The sequence below is a fragment of the Crinia signifera genome, chromosome 1 (assembly GCF_055691185.1).
Source record: "Crinia signifera chromosome 1, ASM5569118v1, whole genome shotgun sequence".
NCBI lineage: Eukaryota > Metazoa > Chordata > Amphibia > Anura > Myobatrachidae > Crinia > Crinia signifera.
In genome coordinates, this window is record NC_139217.1 from 411,369,743 (window position 1) to 411,393,582 (window position 23,840).

General features: G+C 41.9%; 1 protein-coding gene across 3 annotated transcripts in view; it reads left to right on the forward strand.

Moving 5' to 3' along the window:
- ARB2A (ARB2 cotranscriptional regulator A) overlaps positions 1 to 23,840 on the forward strand; it is a 546,123-nt gene that overhangs the window by 148,631 nt on the left and 373,652 nt on the right. For all 3 annotated transcript variants that reach the window (XM_083151791.1, XM_083151789.1, XM_083151790.1), the window contains 2 exons: positions 5,687 to 5,752; positions 14,431 to 14,622. In XM_083151791.1, the coding sequence (XP_083007917.1) occupies positions 5,687 to 5,752; positions 14,431 to 14,622 (258 nt within the window). The remainder of the gene's footprint in view (positions 1 to 5,686; positions 5,753 to 14,430; positions 14,623 to 23,840) is intronic.

The following is a 23,840-nucleotide window of genomic DNA, read 5'->3' on the forward strand; positions in this document are numbered from 1 at the left end:
CTTGGAGAGTTCAGGTGGAGGAGGATTCCGGTGGTGGAGGCGCAGCAGTGCAGCCTGCGCAGCAGTGCAGCCTGCGCAGCATGACCTATGACCAAGTTACACTGCACAGGTCCCATGCCAGGTCAGCGCATGCATAGTCTAATCCCGAAATCCCAGGATTGGACACTCCAATGTCCAATCCCGGTTTTGAATTCCTGGACGTTTTGGGGCCAAATCCAAGGATTGGGATCGGTGGGATCCCGGGATTTGGCCCCACAATGTCTGGGATTGGCCACCCTAGTTGGCTAGCAAAGCTGTGAAATTCGCAGCTTTGCGAGTCGACTAGAATGAACTCCTTTGTGTAGTTTTTCATGTTGTCGCCATTAACACTTTTATGTGTTGGAATTGTTGAAAACACAGTACAGATGAAGGTCCTCTTGTAGCATTGTCTTTGTAGTAAATGTAAACCCTGCCAGTCCATCACAGGAGAAAGACGATTACTAGGCGCCAGTGGTTGAGCATCTTGTCCTATACATTCTACTAAATGGGCCTTACTTTAAATATATATTTAATTTAATTTTTCTAACAAGAGTCCTGCAAACACTGCTAAATCCAAGTATTGCTTTTTGGCATGTCCTGTGGTTTGTTATAACATGATATGTTTCATTGGAACTGCTCTCGTGTCTACTGCAAGGAAACATTTGTAAGAGTTTGTACAAAAACTTTTTCAGCTTGAAACTTGTAACACGAAAATGCCCTCTCCAGCTATTTCTCCTGAAACAAGAAGACCTATTGCCCTGACTGTTTTCTCCAGGCTTCTCCTTCCATGTAGTTCTTTATGAGGGCATTGAAAAATCACCAGAGCCTAAGTATGATTCGGCTTCCTCGTTAAATTGTGGGACTTTAATATGTGCCCTATAGACAATAAATCTTTTTATTATGTTTTGTTAAGGACATGAACAAAACCTTCCCCCACCTGCCAGCAGATTTCTTCCATTCCCTGGACTCCTTCGTACTCTCAGCTACAGGACTCTTTGAAGCAATAAGAATTGTTACTCTAAAGGCTTTTTAAAAAATCTAGAAGGCGGCTTCGCTATCTGTGTCCTTTAGGCATTATTGTATTTAGCAATGTTATACAAAGCAGGATAACATGACTGTAGTAGAAAGGAAACCTCACAATACTAATGATAGCTTTATCTAAAGAATAAAAAATCAATTGGGGTTTTCTAAATGATGAAAGGTGTTTATTACAAGAATTGCTTGAGATGTGAATAACATTTAATTTGACTTGGTTTCCAATAGGCCTTCTGTAGACATCTGAAGTTCAAAAAGATTTTCAAATCAATTCCGAGGGATGAATGGCTGCAATGTTCAGCTGCATTCATCCCTGAGAATTAGGCCCACAGTACTTCAATGTCACAGCCTCTGTAGGGTGCAAGGAAAAATCTGCGCCGATGGTTGGGCATGTGAAGCCCTAGAACCGCTGTAACAGCTAGTTGACTTGTCCCTATGGACTTTTAAATATGTAGACTATAGATTAGGGTCTGATTAAAGGTTCCGGGTGCCCTAGGCTAATACACATGTAGCTCTGCTTGTAATGCTGCTAAACACATGTGTATGGGAGACCAACCATACTGCCCATGCAACAGAGGTTATACAACTGGCATGTATGATCTAATGGTTGTGGTGTATTAAGGAGGTTTTGACTTTAGCCTGACCAGCACATTGTACATTAAGTAATGGTTCTACCAGTAAGTTACATGATCACATTAGCACAGCCTTCAGGCAGTGAAATTGAAACCTTTACCTCCCACGGTACATTGGGGCAGGTGATAGCTAAGAAACATGGAATAAATTAGGCCTTCATTTTATTCCTTGGGTGCCACCTGCAAGGAGCCTCCTCCAGTCCTGGTGCCCAAGGCTGCAGCCTAATCAGCCTGTTGGTTAACCAGGCAAAGTATACATGGACCAGCTTGTGATCTTTTGCCAGAGGGAACAATGACCAGATCAGTTAGGTGGCCCACTCTTTGGTTGCAAAACAGGAACACTTTTTTAACAAAATGGTGCCAGATCATTCTGGTATAATCCTGGAAGATGGTGGGTAAGGTGACTGCATGGAGATATGGGACGAGATGTAGAGAGCCTTGAAAAGTGATGAAGTACAGTATCAACCAACCAGCTACTACCTCATTTTTTAAACCACGTCTGTAACATAGCAGTTAGAAGCTGATTGGTTGGTAACTAATAACTCTTTATTTGATCATGTTTAAAGACTTAGTACATCTGCACCCTGGGAAGCTGCTCTTTGTATTATGCTCATTATTGAGGCTTTTTTTCCCCTGTTAATGAGTGAGAAACAACTTAACCCTTTAAGTGCCAAGTTAATTTTTTAAAATGAGTGTGATAATTGCTAAGCAAACATTTGTATTCATCAAAATAACCTGTAATGTTTACCTTATATAGGAAATATGGGGTGCAGTCATTAGGTCAGTACAAGAAAGGTTTTTTTTTGGATTTTTTCCCCCACTGTGGTTCCAGAACAGGTGGTAGTTCATGCCCTACCATGCCCTAGGGCACGGAGGGAGAATAGGATAGTGCATGGGTCCTCAAGCTGCGGCCCTCCAGATGTTGTGAAACTACAAATCCCAGCATGCCTTGCCACAGTTTTGCTATAAGGGAGTGTTCAAACTGTGGCAAGGCATGCTGGGATTTGTAGTTTCACAACATCTGGAGGGTCGCAGTTTGAGGACTCAAGCGATAGTGTGCTGAGAGTAGTGAGCGATGCGTGGGGCTACTGTACACTTAGACAGTGTCCAGAACTAGACCTCTAAAATGCGCGTCGACCTTCTGCATTGTCGACCTTCCGACGGTGGACCTAAAGGACCCTGTCGTCCTTGAGTACCTGTCGACCATTTCTTGGGTCGACCGAATGATCCATACCCAGGAAATATTTTTTTTTTATTTACACAACATTATTTATTTAAATGTAGACAACAAATGTGAGCGACTTTAGCATTTTAGCAGATATTTTGCACATCTCTCAGAGATGTTCGCATTCAAATAGTAACTGTTTTCACAATACATGATAATTCTATTTTATTTGCGGATTTGTCACATATTTGAATAACCAGGCTTTTGAACTTATCCTTGTTTAAATGAAAGTGATGCACAGGAAGCATCTTTATTGATGAGCAGGTGGGTTTGATGGATACTAAATGATACAGTTAAAGTACTCAGACTGTTATCTCACTGCTATGAGCAAACAACGTCGTCTTGAGCAAACAGTATTTTTAGATGTCGCCACAAATGAATAGTTTACATCTTAGTGCCTTTGCTTTAAAACCTGTAATTGAGTAGTGGTGAAGCACTAATCTCTTCTCTGAAATACTGATTATATTGCCAGCGTGTGGTTAAAAAAACAAGTTATTTGCAAGCAAATAGCTAGATGAAGTCTTACAAATTTGCTTTCACCTCCAGAAAGAGCTAATGGTGGAATATTACTGCATTGCCTCATGGCTTTTAGGCAGTCTTGCCCCAAACAGTACATACGGTAACAGATAAAATGCACCTTTAACCCCTTATTGTCCCTCCTGTCTTGATGTCTTTAGACTTCATTTTCAAAACACAGAACAAGATCTGAAGAGACATTTTTCATCTGAGCTGCAAGTTTCAGCTCCAAAATGTAACACTGCCCAGTATTGCTGTCGGTTAGAGTTATTAATGTAAGGGGTGAAAGCCTTCACTCCCATCCGGCCCCTAGCAATTATGGAAAATGAGCTAAGATAAGAATGATAAAGCTTATGTTTGATCTGTACACTATTTGACTCGGCAAACCTTCCTACTGAAGATAAGCTCTGCTTATTAAGAAAAAGAAATCTCCGTTCCATGTATAAGTGCAACAGAAGACCACACCAAGTACGTGTCGCTACTTGCCAATAATGGTTGAGATTTGAAAGTCACCATGAACCAGGATACTTGAATCTTGCTAATGCAGGCCATTATTGGCACAAAACAAGAAGGGTCTCCTTGGTTTAGTCACCTCAACTCATCCTTCAGAATATCTTCTCATCCCCTTCTCTACCCAACATTTTTTCACCATGGCTTTCCTGTGGCCTAGTGTAAGTAAACTAGGCAGAACTTCTCTCACATCTCCTTGATTCCTCAAACCCCAACATCCTGGTGGATGCAGAGTTGTAGAGCGCATACTATGATGTTACCTCCACGATACTGGTGTGCCCACATACCGCTCAGTTACAGATGGAGCCTTCTTCAGCTAGCCTTTTCTGGATAACCATGGTGAGCCAAGACCTATTGTTCTCAGCTGCAATACAATACATAGAACAATACAGTAGGGGATTAGCATAGGATTAAATTCGACAGCTCTGGCTCACTTAATCCTATTAAAGGGCTAGATGAGGATGGCTCTATTTGTAGATTTACTAGATAACTGTAGATTTACTAAAAATTGTTACTTTATTATCGCTGCATGGCAAGGGCCCAGGTACAGACGGGGACTGACCAAATACTGGAAGGCATGGCTATGTCCTATCATAATGGAATTTCATAACAGTGGACATTCGTGTTGCAAAGAGAGTGTCCACCTTAACAGCTTACCTTGGTCCGTCCAACAAGCCCGGGCTAAGTTAATGAATACCCACTCCCTTATATTTAAGATATTTTATGCAATTTACCTTAAAATAAATAAAAACAAAATTCAGTCTTGTACTTAAAAATTAGCCAGGTTTGTCCAAAAAGCAGGCCAAGCATAATGAGTTTCTCCCATCCCTAATAATGTTTATAAATGCTATTGCATGTTCCTCTAAATGCAGATACTAATGACAGCACTGATATAGACCAGTGTAACCCGTCATGGACTTTGTGACTGTCTTCTTACTTGCTGAATCAATCAGCAATGTACATATGCCTGAAACCCTGACTAAATGATGTCCCTGTGTAAAAGCCAAAAGTATTAACTATGCAATTAAATGATTTCTCTATGAACACCTGCTTCAGTGATAGAAGAAAGCACATGCTAATAGCCACACAAATTCACTCACCAAAAGAAAATTAAAAATAATCTAATGTCCCTGGAATATGTTGATTTTTAATTTTTGAATATTTGACCATGAAATCCAGTGTGGTTATCTATCACATACTGTATATCTCTGCCTATTTCTGTGACACTCATAAGTATTTTCTGCAAGTCAGCAAGAAATTCCTGATAGAGAAATTATAAAGACTACTGCTGTGCAATCAGTCTAGAGTTATAATAAAGTTGTGAACAGTTTGATTATTTTTTTAGTTTTAGGAGTACCTGTCAGTTGCACACGGTTATAACCTCAAAATGGCTTCCTCCTTCCTTCCTACAGTTGACGGGAACAAAACCACTACATCATTATATTATTTATTATTTTATTCATCTTTTATTTTAATGAATTTCCTATATTTGTATTTTATATAAAGGCTTTTATGTGGTCTTACAGTAAATTCAATTCTAAAATTAGCTAATTTTGCATGTTCCGGTAAAAAACATTCGGAACCGTTCTGTTTTGCTGCTAGTTGGTGTTCATATAGGTAATGCAGACCATTGTTTATCCGTCCCATGATTTTGTTAGTTTTACTGAACTGTATATTACAAATAACAAGTTTATATCATTTGCTGTATGTATATTGGGGATTTATAATCCAATACTGTATTTTTTGACAGATTATAACAAAGCACGTATATGAGTTGCTGGAAAAGGACTGCAATCTGCAGAAGGTATATTTACCGGTAAGTAATTTTTGGAAATGTTTCATACATTCAGATTAACAACATTTTGTTAAAGTCTAGTATTACGGTATCTTGGTGTAACCTTTCTCTGTTTATTCCATTCATTGTTCCCATCACTTTGCTGTAGAATTTACACATGGTAATTAAATAGCTTTATAAACCATGAGAGCTACTTATTATAGCCTAAACAAAAACCAGTAAGAATGGCTTATAATATAATGGAATCAGAGGCCACTTTATTGAGTACGCATTTCTAGGACTTGGTCGGAACCCTCTTTTGCCTCTGATTAGTCTGAAGTCATTGTGGCATGGATTCATCAACAAGCTGAGAACATTTTTAGAGGTTCTGATCCATGTTGATCTTGTATTATCAGGCATTTTTTCTTTTTTTATTGAGTTTATTTTTTAACACCTAAACGTAGCAGCCAAAACCTATCTTGCAGTTGTCAACAGTGATGTGCAGTAGTTTGTAGTAGAGAAAGGAAAGGCGGGAAATGATCTGTACTGCAGCTCAGTGTTTTATACTTATAATGTTAAGAGACTGTTATTCATGAAATTCCCAGGAAATCCATAGTGTCCGATGCGCTCCGGTCCCTTTTTCTGGCACCAACTTCATTGCGTGGTCAAAGTCATTGCACTGAGAAACACTGATACAGTCACCCTGCTGTACATGTGTTAATGAATTTGTTTCAAAACAATATTGAGCATGTATCTGATATCACTATAAGCACTTTGTGACATTGAGAACAAGTCATACAGATATAATATGGCCGTTAGCATAAATCCCTTTTTCTTTTTATCAGGAAAAAGGGTCTTATGCATGGCGAGGCCGCGTGGCAGAAATGACAAGTGTGACCGTACAGTTAGGGGGTGTGGCTTCCCTGGAAATGGCGAACCTGCCAGTTGCAGCAGGTGGCCTTATTTCTGTGCAAAACGCACAATTCTGTGGGTGTATACAAATGAATGACCTGTAGTTTAATTATATATATACGACGCATGCTTCCATTTGTCGTTATCCACCTGCACCCTCATCCAAACTTGTTCGGCTGAGGAAGACCTCGTTAACGACGGTCATGCTGCAACAAAGTCGCTCCCCTCCACCATCACCCCCTTCGTGTGCGGCATTGGCAAGTGTGCATGCACTTGCCGATGCCTGTCCCTACGCCAGGTTCCCGCCACTGCCAATATCAGTGTCCTCTAGTGTGTATGGGCCTTAATGCTGATCTTTGCCACTATGGGGGGGGGGGGGGGATTCAAAATGTTTGACAGTCGGCAGCCACTAGGTGTCCCTGATGAAGCAATTCAAGCATTTCTTCATTCGGCCACGCTCAACTGATGGCGCTGACATTACTGTTCTGTCATCTTGACCGCCTGGTAGATAGTGCAGAAATAAAATCGTCCTATATGGATAGATAAATCTAGAAGAATGAGTGCAGCAGCATTTTCCTCCCTCGTAGTCCCCCGCCATAAAGAAAGCCGCTCTTTTATGCTAGGCTGCAGGTGCACACAACGGATGTCAGGAAGACTAAAAGCATTCCTCTTAACACCTTTTTACAACACTGTAAAGACCCCATGTAAATGCAAATGATTTTGAACTGGCCTTTGTAACATTGAGCTTATTTTATTAATAACCTGGTTGGACATCTCTGTGGAGTTCCCTTTCCGACTCCTTTTATGTATCTAGTAATCTACAACCCTTCAGGAATGGTTTGGGGTTTTCTTTTTGTTTCTTTTTAACCTTTCTTTCTTCCCTGCATCAATCAAAGATGGATGTTTGATTTATAACCCATTATGGGGAAGATGAAAGCAAAAACAAGTCTAATGCTTTTTTTTGAACAGCAAAGTAATACTTACACTGGCGGAGATCAGTTATCATTTGTAGTCTGTGTTGCTCTGTGGACCTTGTTTTTCACCTTGTGGTTGTATGACAACTTAAGGTCCCTTTTCAGCATCGAATGCCAGAAAGAAAAACCCATAGGTCTTAAAGGAGAGTCTCCCCTTAAGACCCCCTCCCCCCCCACACACACACACGCAAAAAACCCACAACTAAGCTGATGGTAAAGCCACAATAATGTGGGAGGGGGGACCTGACAACATTATACACATACATTATAGGGGGTCTCTGCCAGCATATACACTGGCGTGGGGAGGGTGAGGGGTAGCTGGGGGTCTGCGGGCTGCACTCACTACCCAGTCTGCGGAGTGGGGTAGCCTCCTGCACGTTGGACACCGTGTGGCAGCGCTTTTGTTATTTCGGGTCAGCCTGTGTGCACACTGAAAGCCTTCACCAAAGACTCTAAATTCATACAGCAAATAAAGAACAAGGATGTGACACACTGGCGATTCCAAAACTAAAACCACCTCTAACAAGTTTTTCAATATGATGTATAGCTACTATATTTATAGCGATATACCACATCTAAAACTTTGCCCTTCAAAATGAAAATATGCCCTCCTCACTGATCAGCACCCTGCGCCAAGAGCAAGGGTAGGCAACTGGCAGACCGCTGTCCAACTCCGGACCGTAAAGGGCAGAAATGCGGACCGTTAAGATGTGGCCATTACATTGCTGATGCCTCTCCTGGCCCCATTCACCTCCTGAAGCCTCTTATGGCTTCAGCGGTCCCAGTAATGCATTGCGCGTGTGTGTCTGTGACATCACCGCGCACTTTAAGGGCTGAGAAGCTGAGACAGTCTGCCGAGAACATGAGCAGCAGAGGTGGGAACGGTGGCAGTGCAGAGGATACAGTGGTGGTGGCAGCGGGCAGAACACAGTGGTTGTGGCAGCAGGCAGAATACTGCTGTGTAAGTGTAAAATGCTTGGCTTTTTTTTTTTTTTTACGTGGAGGGGTGAAGAAGGGGGTTTCTCTTCATCTCAGTTCAATATGATGGACCTTTGTGGCCCCCATGGAAAAAACAACTTTTTTTGGGAGGAGGGTGCACTCCTGAGAGGCACAGGGACTGGGGTTTTATGTGGCAGTTTGGTTTTATTCATCAGAAGCTGACCCTTTGTGTTAGGTTGGTGGACATAATCACTCTGATTCTGTGTGTCATAATGTGAATTTTGGCTCATATTGTGGGGCATAATGTGAATTTTGGCTCAAACTGTAATGTGAAGTGAGTAAGGAGCATATTGCAGGGAATATTTTGCACAAGGGGGAGATGCCGGTAGATTACCGGTAAGAGTAAAAATAGTAGATCCTGGGCTACAAAAGTCCGGCCACCCCTGGTCTAGATTATTTTGGTGCTGAAATTTATACTTACATTTTAGTATAAGTTTCAGCACCAAAATAAAACCTTGTTATTAATTACATTACAGATATTTGATTTTGTGGACCTCGATCCAAATAATTAGAAATATCCGGACTCCATTAATAATTCCTTGCCTACCCCTGGCCTAGAGTGAGCACTAATATTATATTTCTAAAAAGGTTGACAAGGTCTTTTAGAACCATCTTTAATGCTTATTTCATCTGTCATGTTGATACAGGCGAAATAGGCCCTTACCAGTTATTATATAATTTGGCAAGTTAAATTAACCAATAAATTCCAAAGGCTTCAGTATATCCTCTATTGTCACTGAATGCCGAATTCTCCTCTTTAGAGTTCCACCTTACACAGAACTTATAGCGGTTGTTACAGATGTACACTACAGATGTTTCCGCATATATTTAGTGTCTATACACCATACGGGACAAATTCTGAAATAAGTAGCGTACCATATATTTGGTACATTTTGTGTCTTATTCATATGGTAGTACAAGGGAAAAGACACTAGACTACGACCTTAACCGCATGGGAATTTGATATATGCATGTTCGTAGATGCAGTTTAACCCGTTGAGAGCCATGTGGATTTGTCAAAAGGTGTGAAAATTGCCAAGCCAACATTTTTATTCATCATAATGGCCTGTAATGTTTACCTTTATAGAGGAAATATAATCTTTTTACAAACAACATTTTTTATTTGATTTGAATTTATATAACAAATGTGAGCGACGCTGGCATTTTTTACATATGTTTTGGTACTCTTTACCTAGCACGGCGCCCACGATGTCCATCGCGGACATCGGGGTAAAAAATCGCGGGCATCGCATGCACTAAAAAAACGGGTGCGACGCGATGCCCGCGATTTCCCATAGGGATCAATGTTAAAAGTGTGATTGGACGCGATTTTACTGTTCAATGCCTCAATGCCAGCGATTTTTCCATAGGAAACAATGTTAAATGGGCCACAGAGCCCTAATAGTCCCCCTGAAGTCTTAAATGGCCCCCACAATTGTTAACGCCACCCCACGATCAACGTGAACCCGAAGCGTGGCGAGCGGCGGCGGTACGCGTCCTCCGACCTTTTCATACCCCCACTATCCACGTCGGCGTGGAGTTGAGAATAGAATAGTGTGGCGAGCGCAGCGAGCCACCGAGCCCGAAGCGTGGCGAGCGCAGCGTGCCCCGTGAGGGGACGCGGATACCTGTGAAGCCCGCGAAGGGACGCGTTTACCTGTGAAGGTATCCGCGTCCCCTCGCGGGGCACGCTGCGCTCGCCATGCTTCGGGCTCGCTGCGCTCGCCACACTATTCTATTCTCAACTCCACGCCGACGTGGATAGTGGGGGTATGAAAAGGTCGGAGGACGCGTACCACCGCCCCTCGCGGGCTCGCTGCGCTCGCCACGCTTCGGGTTCACGTTGATCGTGGGGTGGCGTTAACAATTGTGGGGGCCATTTCAGACTTCAGGGGGACTATTTGGGCTCTGTGGCCCATTTAACATTGTTTCCTATGGAAAAATCGCGGGCATTGAGGCATTGAACAGTAAAATCGCGTCCAATCACACTTTTAACATTGTTCCCTATGGGAAATCGCGGGCATCGCGTCACACACGTTTTTTAGTGCATTTGATGGCCGCGATGGGCGCCGTGCTAGGTAAAGAGTACCTATATTTTAAACATCTCTCACAGAGACGTTGACAATCAAAGGGTTAAGCAGGAGTTTGGCATGGGCAAGTTGGTCAGGTGTGCCACAGTATAAAAAAGTCACATCTGTATAGAGTTCTGATATGTAATCCGAGGTTACCATCCGTAACGTAAGTAGAAGAGAATGAAGAAGATTCTACCAACACCTGGCCATGGCAGCTCATGCTGCAGTACTGATGTGACCTAATACATATGTGTGATGTGAGAGAACCAGAGTCAGGAGCCAAATCATGCTGTAATTCTGGCCCTTTTTGTACATTTGGGTTCAGTTTCTCCAGTGATCATCCAAGTACTGTACCATTGGTGCTTAAGTATCCAGTTTATGTTGAAACGCCCTTGGACCTTCTAAGTTGCTTCTATCTATTTCTAAAGAACAGATTAAGGTTCACGGGGTTTAATAACCCACATCATACTATGCAGCATTAATAGATACAAATTGCTTTCTGTAGTCTTGCTGCTCTTAGGACTAAATGTGTTATTGGTTGATTTGTCGATAAAGCAAGGTTGTGCTCAGCCCTGACCTTTTATGGACGTTCCTCAGTGAAAGCCCTGTTTAATGAATTACCACAGTAAAATACAAATTGCTGTTGTATGAAGTTTTAATTAGCACTTTTAAACGGAGAAATGTAAAATGTCAGAGGAAATGATTTGTTGTGTAAAGACTAGAATAATGTTAAGAAGTGAGGCGGTAATCTGCAAGGACAAATCTGCTGGAGAATTGGGTTAACCACTCATGAGTTGTGAAACAATAAGGGTAAAGCCAGGGGGCATATGAGTAATGAGAAGAAAATGGAGCTGGGGATTATGGATATAAAAGGTGCTCTCGAGGAACCCGGAATATCCATTGACTACTTAGGTAGCCCCAGTGACAAGTTACAGTTACAACAAATAAGCTTGCCTGCTACCCTTAGGTAGCGGAATCACCATAATCTTTGTGTATTCCTTCTGAACTGCACAATAATACTCTCCTGTGCTTTTTGCATCAAGTTATTTAATAAACGTGCATCAGAGGGGGACTTAAGTTATAAAGAGAGATCATGACTTAACACAATACTGTGGTCCCTTGTCTATGTATTCCACTGTATCAGGGGTAGACATACAGTATGAAGTAGTGATAAGGAAGGTGAAGTGATAAAGTGCCTGGTACTTTATCACCGGCCAATTAGCTCCTCACTGTTAAGGTACAGGCTGGGTTTAAATAGGAGCTGATTGGCCGTTGATAAAGTACCAGGTACTTTATCACTTCTCCCCTATCAGTGCTTCATACATCTACCCCTCAGTGACAGTCAAACTGCCCAGTCTCCAAACAATATTACTGTATAGCCGGCACCCATTACTTACAGCAATCTCTTACTGCACATGCTGATATTCCTAATTACAAAGCACTGGGGGGGGGGGGGGGGGGATGTACTAAGATGGGAGTTCTATTTCACATGGGATATGGCTATGGGCAACCAATCAGAATCGACTTCTTGCACCTTCTTGAAGATGATAGATAGAATCTGATTGGTTGACCATAGCCACATACAATTTTCAATAGAACTCCCATCTTAGTAAAGTTACCCCATGGAATTAACTTACCAAATGTTAAAAAGAAATAAAGGGAAGACTAGATTGGCCAAAAGGTTCTTATCTGCTGTCAAATTCTATGTTTCTATGATGCATTACTCTCAACACACACACTACAATACTGTATAAGCGTTTTCAAATAATGTTGAGACCTGGACCAATATATATGGGGATGATCTCTTGGCCATTTAGCAGTGTGATTTATATTTGAATGAGCCACACTTAGGGTGACATGAAATGTTTCACACTTTTTGCATAACTCGAACTTACATAAAGTTTCCGTCCAATCTGGCACAACTCCGGATCTTCAGGTGGATTCCCTTCCCATCCCCCATGTGCTCTATAAGTGAATATTCCTCACCATACAGTATGTAGCATCTTCTTGCTGGTCACTCACATTATGATAGTAAACCATGTATTGATAATGTAAATGTGTGTGTCAGGTGACCAGCTTGCTTGATCTTCTATTTGTAATAATAGACACCTGCATGATCCATCATTCAGCCGCATGTATATGGATGTATATGTATTACATGGTCCAATGGTCAAGACGGTTCCACTCAAGTGGGACCAGTTTGAGAACACATAATTAAGATAACCTCAAATCTTCATATTTGGCTCTGCGAAGACAAGGAGACCCTTGATGGGACTCACTGGTGGTTGGCTTTAAATTCCTAATGAGTCGGTCAGGGAAGTTATTTACATTCAGTGGAGCAATAGAGCAAGGAGTTACATTAGAAGCGAGGAATACATTAATCGTGTTTGGCTTTTACTTTTCTGCATTTATAATAGTCAACTTTTACACGGTACCGCTCAGCTGGAGTCCTAATTTAAATATTAAGATAAAATATATGCACATAATTTGCAATTTGATAGTGGACACTATAATTAACATTATTATTGTTAACATTTATTTATGTAGTTTCAGCATATTCCATTGTGCTCCACAATTGAGACAGAAACCATAAAAATGAGACTACTTATTTACAAACGGGGAAAGAGAAGCGCATACAGATGGAGGCCCTCTCATTCATCCCCAGCACCCGCCAGAATGTCCCCGCTGGCGAGAGGGACTCAATCAGACCAGGACGCGTGAGCGTCTCACTCGCACGCGCGTCCCAGTCACTCGGCGGCTTCAGCAGCTGGAGAAGCCCTATCTAAACAGCAGGCACAGCGCCGTCCCTGCGGTTAGGTCTGGGCTGCGCTGGGGATCTTGCGTGAGTTGCGAGATCCCGAGCATGCCCAGTGCAGCTGGCCGGGAGACAGGAGGGGACATCCCCGGAGGGGGGAGTTAGCGCTCCCCCACTTCGGCAGACAAGATATTAATACATCTTGTCGATGTCCCTTCCTGCTTTGCCTCACTAATGAGGCGAACCAGGAAGTATAACATCTGCCCCATTGTCATTTATCACCAATGCTTTGGAAGGGCATTGGTGATCCCATTCACTAAAAAATGTAACCGCTGCATAATAATGGAGATTTTTTAGACTCGTGATGGAGTTTGCTACTATTTCAGGGAGTCTCCTGCAGAATGCCGGAGGGCAGGCAACAGTAGGTAAGAGGACTACGGTCGGTATTCAATTACCCGTGATCATTGAACAGAGGTAATTGTGTCACCAATGGGCTATTCAATTAGCCCCGTTAAGCTTGCTCGAACTGTGGCTAATCGGGGATTTTGTTTCACCTGCACCAAGCGGTCAAAGAGAAATCCCTGAAAATAGCTCAGTTTTCACCCTGGTTTCATTGCACCTATGTGTTTTTGGGCAAAGAGTAATGGTGTGTACACCCGGCAGGATATGCGAGTCCCGATGCGATCAGATCGCGATCTGCATGCGATATGGCTTCTGATGTTGACTATATCGGCAACATCGGAAGCCATATCTTACCTGGTGTACACACTATTACTTCAATGATACTCAACCCTTATTTACCCTTTGGTGTTTTTGTTATGTCCATCCCTTTGTATTGCTTGAGTGGACTCTTCCTTTGTCACATTATGATGCAATTGCTGTAAATGGTGCAAATAATGCTTCAATAGTAATGTGCCATGCACTATGCTGTATATGGAAAATCTGTATTAGCTTTTACTTTTATATACCAGTGCAATGTTAATTAATTGTGTGTCTATTCCTTTCCAGATAGATGCAACTGAAAGTGAACCAAAGAGTTTTATTTTCATGAGCAAGGATGCAATGACAAATCCAGAAAAAATGCTGGTGTTAATCCATGGCAGTGGAGTGGTGCGGGCAGGACAGTGGGCCAGAAGACTTATAATAAACGAGGACTTAAACAGTGGAACACAAATCCCTTACATCAAGAGAGCAATGAAAGTAAGTGACTCTTTCTTCACCTATAACAGTGATGGCTAACCTTGACACTCAAGCTGTTGTTGAACTACATATCCCAGCATGCCCTGCATCAGTTTTAGCATGGCCAAATATCAAAACTGTAGCAGGGCATGCTGGGATCTGTAGTTCAACAACATCTGGAGTGTCAAGGTTAGCCATCACTGACCTATAACATCTGAGAGGTGATATTACTTTTTCCATATGTCTATGTATTTTACCATTGGTAATATTAGTGGATGCAGCATCATGTGAAAGGAGTATTACACCCAATATATTGATTTTACATTCGCCGTATACTGGAATCAATTCAATTATGTGCAAATTAGGTCCTGTTACTTTTGCAATCCAATTCTATTGCTTCTTCAGAGGAAGCCCTTAAGCAGATGAACAGGTAGGGTAAATATGCTGGGACACTGTGCAAAACCTCTGGTACATCTCTCCTAATGAAAGGACTTGGAGAGGGTTTATTAACCCCTTGAGTGGTGGGTTTTGCTAGGGCGCGCCGGAGCTCCCCTGCTGCCGCTTCCCCCTGCCGCCTGTCAGTCATCACACAGGCGGCAGGCTCGGGGATGTTTCACGGCGGCTGATGCAAACAGTGAATGGCGGCTGACGGCAGGGGAGCTCCGGAGGAGGTGGGGGGGAAGGAGGTGACGGGGGGGGGGGGACCCCTAAAGGTAGTGCGCCAGTGGTGCTCCGCTGGAGGCACCACTGACGCGCACCTAATGCAAAGTGGTATGCCCGGAAATTTTCTGGGACAGCCCGCTGCGGCAGCTCAGCTGAGCCCGGAAAATCTCCAGGCATACCACCCAAGAGGTTAACATAATTCTGCCAAACCGTGTCAGTTTTCAGGTGAATGAATCTAAAAAGCTCAATAATGGGTTATATGATGGGGTCTTGGTACATGGATGTATGCTATAGATGGAAGAGGGGTTTTGCGTTTGCAAATGATTGTTGAAAATGTTTATTTCAACTTTGTGCAAAACTGTACTAAAACAATGGATATTGGTTTACAGACATTTCTATGTGCCCAAAATATTTAGTAGCATTTTAATTTGCTGACACTAATTTTTTCCATACTCTGCAAGTATAACATTTTTCCACTTGAGTCCTTATAAAAACCAGCAGTATTCTTGTTATGGTCACTAACAGCCTTTATATATACTGTATATAGTCCTGCTATCCCATTTGTCATCCTTTAGAGTAAATGAATGGTTTTCTCACTGGCAACCAGAAAGCATACCAAGAATGGTGCACCCAAGATGGCTGCCTCACCTGATACTTCTCATGGGTGAAATAGACAGTATAACCTGTGGAATTTAGTACACGAAATGAATGCACTAACCGTGCATTATATTTATTGGGATCTCTTGGTTTTTTTTTTTTCTTTCTGTAGATCTCTACTATAATGCTAATCATTCGTAAAAAAAATGTATGTTTGTCTGGTGGAGAAAATGCTAAATAAATACATTTATTATTATTAATTGGAAACAAAGTATAGTTTGCAGTAGGCTACATGCAAGTGAAGTTCTCTCATGTGACAGGGTATAATGTTCCTGTCTGGCAGTAACCACAAGATGTCATTTTTAAAACGTTGTCTAATACTTGTATGACCTATCAATTCCTACCATAACCTTCATAGAAACATAGAATGTGATGGCAGATAAGAACCACTTGGCCCATTTAGTCTGCATAAACAAATGTAGGAGCACACACTTAAATTATTGAAACAAATTTTTGCTTGGAGTCTGTGGAACTTGTACCAGTATATTATTGGATTCTGGGAGTACCTGTTGGTAACCTACACAAGCATGGTGAAGATTTGCAAACTCCACACAATTAGGGGCATGGGGGCACCAAATCCTTGACTCCAGTGCTGTGAGTAATGCACCAGCTGCATTGCATAGGAGGCCAGTATTTTTAGTGAGAGCTGGATAGCAAGGTTCCAGCTTGGCTAGTTATAAAAGACAGTGGCACATATAAGCGTCCAGGATGTACTTCTAAAGGGCTTTCAGACCCCCCAACTGTATGATGATCTACCGGCCCTATACTTCAACAATTCTCAACGAAAGGTGTCACATATATTGGTCTAGAAACCAAGCTTATTGTCTTGACAGTTATGGTATGGGAATGCCTGACCACCCCTGGAAGACCCGGGCATTCTTTTCCCTTACCTTTTAATAGGGGAATCTGACTTCTTACAAAATTACACTAAAAAAGATAGGGGGTAGGAGGAACCCTGCATTGGGATAAAATGGGGGAGACCTGTCATTTATGGTCAATTTCCCTGAAGAGAGTCTGACTGAGATGCATTACTCCATTCCCTCCTCTCACTGCAGTGTCCTAACTGATCATTTGAAAAGTAGAGATTCAAAGCGAGATGTACGAAGCCTTGAAAAGTGTTAAAATGGAGAATGATATACCACACAACCGATCAGCGCCTACCTGTCATTTTTCAAACACCGCCTGTAACATGGCAGTTAGGAGCTGATTGACTGGCACTTTATCTCTCCATTTTATCACTGTTCAAGCTTAGTACAGCTAGCCCTGTGTTGTTCCTTTTTTATTTCTCGAGACTATATACAGTATAATAATCTGTGTCCTTTGTCTATTCCTTTTTGTAATTGTTTCACAGTGTAGTAACTTGTATAATGATTAAAACCCTGATCTTAGTGTCAATAGAGAAGTTCTTTCTATGAAGTCACAGTATATATGTGGTATTGCTAAATGTTTCATTACATATAGGTGTGACATCATTATTTGACTAATGATAATTGTGGTACTATAATTACTTATCAGGAGAAAGTAAGGGCTCCAAATTAAACCCATCGTGGTGGCAAATTTTGTTATTCACCGTGAGAGCTGATGTGGCCATAATCACAGCAGTTTAAGATTGAGGTAGCTGAGGACTGGCTGATAGTGGTAAACATAATTTCTGGTCTGTTTCCACTTCTACAACTTATAAGAGCTGTAGGAAGCAGCCTGTTACAGTACTGGTAAAACACTGGATACGTAGGTTTATAGATCCCTCCAACCTAAAGTCATTGTCCTACAAATGCTGTGCACCATATTTTTTCATTGCTTGGAAGGCATCAGTATAGCTAATTATTAATCTGTTAGCATTGGCATGACGAGATAGTGTTAAATGTTGTGTTTGAGTCTTACCATTTAGTATTAAGAAGAAGAGTGGAACTGTCATTGGGCTTCCATTTGTTTCACAGTTTTCATGTTACCAGATGTGACAAGCGACTATCCCGTGTAGCTCATAAAGAAAGGGGCAGGGCTTGTGTAATAATGATCCCATTGGCCTGTTTAGTGCGTTTACTCTAATATGCTGTTTGTGCTCTATTTTCTCTCCAAGTTAGACTCCTCTAAATTGCACAGTAGCAGAGCAGTGATCCCCTTAATACTACACTCCAACCTCAAAGAGGTGGGCAGCAGAAATATGCTCTTAGGGCTGATTCAGAGATTAATGCAAGTGATGTGGCGTTTTCAGTAACAGTTGATCTGGGAAGCTATGTTAATTCAGCAGGAGGCTGTTTTCTGTGATCAACTGCACATATCTTAAGACGGAGCATCAGCTCATCATCGACAACATAAGGCTGGCTATCGGGCATCTGAGCAACCCTAAGTTTACTTACTGTAAGTCCACCGTACATCTATTCCATGACCCAAAGGAACATCCATTGGTGATTGGTGATCCATCGGTGATTCAGGGAAATAGTTTTGTTTTTTTAAACTCCCATATTTTCCAATTCCGACCGATTTCAGTCGGTATCAGGGAATCAGGATTCTTAAACATCTTCTATCTATAATCTTATAAATGAAAACATATGTTTGTCTAATTACAATGAACCCTGAAACACTGAACGAATTGCGAAGCTATTTTCACCATTGGTTAGGTAATTTTGAGAGGCAGGTTTTAGCCTAAGCCCTCATGGTTAGTCATCAGGGGTCTGTGGGAGGAGCTCTGTGGGAAGGTGTCCCTTGCAATTCCCTTTGTTGTCTGGACATACTGGATGAGGGAGGGGGTCGTTAACAATGGGAGAGTGCATCGTTAACGTCAGGGAGTGTACACACTAGGCGATCGCCTTAACTTGGCACAGCATCCAGGTCTGAATCAATGTGCATGCAATCTGAGACCTACTGTACAATCACTTCTGCATCAGTGCAAAAGACACTATATTGAATTGCCAAATCTGCGCAATTCTATTCACATTATTTTCTTACAGTCATACGGTTTAAAAAATGGTTTAAGTATCTTCATATGGTTTTTACAGTAAATTCTGCAATGGCTACAACATTTGCCATTCTGGCAACTATTAATAAAAATAAGTCTCTTTTTGTATTCAGCATTGAAATCACTACAGTTACATTAAGAGTAACAATCAACCTAACTGAAATACTAGGTTAGGTCAGGAACCCAGTGCGATGGCTGTGCCAGAATACATTTTAATTATATACATTTAGGTTGTATAGCAAAACAAAAATACATTTTGTGAAATAAAGTTAAGGAAAGGTGCAATTTCTAGCGTGTAAATACTGTTTTTAAGCTGCTGAAGCAGTGTAATTACATTTGTCTTAATGCTCGTTCAGGAACGGACTGAATGGGAGCTATTTATATGGCTGTACGTTTTCACATCTTTGCTCCCTTTGTTAACACTTCTGCTAATTGTTTTTTGCGGAATTATAAGCTTTTGTGCTGTGCGACCCATGGAAGAATGCTGAAGCGATAAAAAAAGGGAATCGGGGGGGGGGTAAAAAAACCCAGAGGTTAAAAGCTTATTTTTACAGAACTGACAGGTTTTGTAAGCCCACACCAGCCCCCTTACAGGAGAGGGAAAACAATAGTCTGACAGCTCCAATGTTCAGCAAGACGCTGTTAACGACGGCTTATTCCTTTATGATTTCAACTCTTGACAGTAGACATGCCAGGTTGTTGCATCGTGGCAGATGTATCATTACCTTTGTGGCCCTGTCATGACTGAAGAGGCAAAGGGAAGCCCAGTCGTAGTTCTGAAAACTCCAATTACTCATTTGAAGTGTAAGCTCTTCTCCTTAAGCGGGATGAAGGCATGGTACGAAACCTGCCCTTGATTGCTCTCTCAGATTTTTCAGCATCTATTCTGGGCTATCCGTTTGCACGAGCTTGCCAGGTGGGAATATATCTTTGCCGAGATGCTGAATAAAAAAGGAGCACATCTTCGTTGAAGAGGTCACAGAGTTTTGCAGCGAGTGCACACCGCAATCTCTCAATAAGTCCTACACACCTTATCCAACATTTATACTGATCTATCGTGTAATATCTACTTCAAATATACCTGGTAAAAAATGAAATACACATGAATAATTAAATCAGTCTCGACCACAAAAAATAAGTTTCTGCCAGGCTAAAACGGACTTAACATTTCTCTATTACACACATCTGATGTTCCATTCACTGTGTTGGGTGCCCCCGGGGAATTTGTAGAGAAGGAGTGTGTGGGGTTTTGAGAGTATATCAAAAGCCTCGGGCTTGTACCTGACCAGAATTTCAGCGGAAGTTAAGATATATTAAAATTAATAAAGAAAAAAAAGTTGCCATGTATCTAGGAGAGAGGTATTTATTTTGAAAGTTGGAATGCAATTCATTTATGCTGGGTGTTAGACAAGAGTGGAACCCTTAGTTATCATTAGCTATGACAAGAAGGATCTTAGTTATTCCAGACATTAGGAGCCTGTTATACAGTATATATAGGTAGTGTTGTGTCCTGGTAATTTCCATATCCAATAAGCATGTTGCCAGCCTTTGATTTTCTTACATGTTAGTATACTCTGTAGTATACTGTGTCATTCTTGACCATGTGTTCCGCTACTTATAGATTTCACCTGAAAGCCACATTAAAAGTCAACTTGCCCATTCTCAGACTATAAAAAAAGTTTTTAAGAGTCAGTAACTGCACCATTATTGTCTATGGGAAACTGCTATTGCCAGCAGGGAAGTAACTTTCTGCACTTTTTGTACTTGGTGTTTTTTTTTTTTTTTTTAAATATCTGCTTTCTCAGGGTTCTAAATAATTTAGTACATGGCTATTTTGGGGCTATTCTGTTGTTTTTAGCTTGGATTATTTCATTTACACAGTTGGTCAGAAACTCTATGTGGTTTTAAGTGCGGTAAACAGCAAATATGATCTTTAAAAGAAACTCCGCTAATATTATTTATTTAAAATTTATTTAAAATGCTCGGGGATCAGATGCAATACATTGCGGGGGCTAAAAAGCACCCACGATGTGCCGCTGAAGGCTGCACATACAATTTTTCTTATGAGTAGACCATCCGACCTCCGATCCGATGCGCACAGGACCACGCATCAGTCCGGATGTCAGACACATTCTGATTTGACCCCGATCTCAGCCCGATCCATTGGATTTGGAAAGTGTATGGGCTAAATAATTCGAGGTTAGCATGTCTGCCATGATTGGAGGTTTCAGTTACTACATTTTAGCAGCAATTGCTACAGATGCTCTGATGGATAAACAAATCGTTTATTATCTATGTATACAATCATCATTGTATGGGTAGCATACATATTCTATCCTGACTTTAGCACTTTTCATATGTAGAAGTCACATCATTTTTAATACCGGTATACCCATTGTGCAGATTTATCTGCTCAGGCCAATAACAGTCATTCTTTGAGTATCAGATGCTGTAAAACAAATATAGGCTTACAGCATCCGTCTGAACTCTATGATAATAAATGTTACAGATTTCCAGTGTGAAAAACAGGGACACATGCGAGCACTATAGATATGCCAGGTGATCATACTCCTAATGCCTGCACTACCAGTGTTACTCCCTGCTTTAAGCTGCCAAACTTGGCAAGAGGGTATGCCTGCTTCTCGTGCCAACAGTTGGATTGGGAAAAGCAGAATGTCAGCAGTGACTGTGACATGACCTCTGTAAATGCCATATGTCATGGTGTTGTTATAGCAGCCCGAAACAAGGAATGAGTTATGGTAATTTTTTTTAAATGATAAATAGAAGCTGAATATAGTTTGACATATTGGGCATTGGACTTTCACCATTTTCCTTCTACTATTCTGTGATACAGTTGTGCGGCCGATTGCTATCATTGTAGACCGCTGTGCTGGTGTGAAATTTTACATGCAGATATTTTGACCAAAATGAAATAAATACACGACTCTTTGTATTGCCAATGAAAGATTGTTAACATTTCTAGGGAGAAAAGTAGTTTTACATGAAACCCGAGTTTATTAAGCTACATATAGCGAAACATTAAGCTAATTACCGTACCAGTATATTTTTGGGATAGTAAATGGAAAGACATCAGAGTACATAGAAAAAACCCAACAAACACCGGGAGAATAAGCACTACATTGCCTTAGCGGGAATCGAACACAAGACCTCCGTGCTGTGAGGCAGTCATTTTAGTCAGAGTGGTAGAAAACATTACAGTGATATGACAATCCCTTTAAAGAAGTGAGTAGATATCATCCGTGTACCGTTATAAAAAGTTGAGTTAATCAGCTATGAAACCCATGCCTGATGACACTGCTACAAAGTCCATGAGCACTGGTTCTGAATGAGGACTAGCCTGAAAAGAGGTGGGAACACATTGGGCTGATATTGGCATGACAATTCATGCATACACTAATGTCTGATGTGTACGCACGTCCAAATGAAGTAACTATACTAATTGGTACTAGCTTGGTATTTTACTGTTATGTCACTGAAGTAAGATGTGTTCCAACACATTGGGGCAGATGTATTAAGCCTGGCGAAGAGATAAAATGGAGATAAACTGGAAGGATATAATGCACCAGCCAATCAGCTGTGTTTAAAATATGATAGTTGGGAGTTGATTGGCTTGTGCGTTATCTCCTTCCAGTTTATCTCCAGTTTATCTCTTCGTCTGGCTTAATACATCTGCCCCATTGTACTACATTTGGTAAAACAGCAATTAAGAGGAGAGAAGATTTGGTGTGTTATTGTCAAGATACTAGAAAGGACAGCTAGAAGAGTTGGGTACGATATGTTGACATGGTGATAATATCATCAGTCATCCTAGAGCAGTGATTTTCAACCTTTTTCAGGTCGCGGCACACCAGACAAGACTTCAAAATTGCCAAGGCACACCAACATTTTTTAATCAGATATTCCAGATATTTTGCATACCATAATGCCAGTTACAGGTTATATCACACACATTAATGGCCATTACAAGTTATGCCACACATCGTGATGCCAATTACAAGCTATGCCATATACCGCAATGGCCATTACACATTATGCCAGGACTCACCAAATTTCTTTCAAACGAGGGACAATATGGACAGTGCGCGCCAAAGGCGCGCGCCAAATTTTTTAACATAATGCCAACACACCGCACACCCATTATATAGTATACCACATGCCATAATGGCCATTACATGTTATGCCACACACCGTAATGCCCATTGCACATTTTAGTGAACTTTGTAATTCCGATTACACATAAGCCCACACATGATGCCCATGACATACTATGTAACACTCCGCAATGCCCATGACATACTATATAACACTCCGCAATGCCCATGACATACTATATAACACACCATACACATTTGACACATAAGTGCCACTTACCTACATGCTCAATGCCAGGGGCTTCATGCTCGATGCCAAGGTGGACTGAATTTGCTCGTTGCCAAGGGGGACAGAACTGTGCAGTGGCCCACTCCTGGCTCCCGTCCGCTATTTGCAATTCAATGCACCGCCAGTAGTGTGCAGCAGGGAGGGAGGGTGGGAGCAGTAGGGTGGGAGGGTATCTGCAGTGGGGTGGGAGAGTGGCTGGGAGGGTATCTGCAGTGGGGTGGGAGGGTATCTGCAGTGGGGTGGGAGGGTGGCTGGGAGGGTATCTGCAGTGGGGTGGGAGGGTATCTGCAGTGGGGTGGGAGGGTGGCTGGGAGGGTATCTGCAGTGGGGTGGGAGGGTGGCTGGGAGGGTATCTGCAGTGGGCTGGGAGGGTGGCTGGGAGGGTATCTGCAGTGGGCTGGGAGGGTGGCTGGGAGGGTATCTGCAGTGGGGTGGGAGGGTGGCTGGGAGGGTATCTGCAGTGGGGTGGAAGGGTGGCTGGGAGGGTATCTGCAGTGGGGTGGAAGGGTGGCTGGGAGGGTATCTGCAGTGGAGTGGGAGGGTGGCTGGGTGAGTGCAGGAG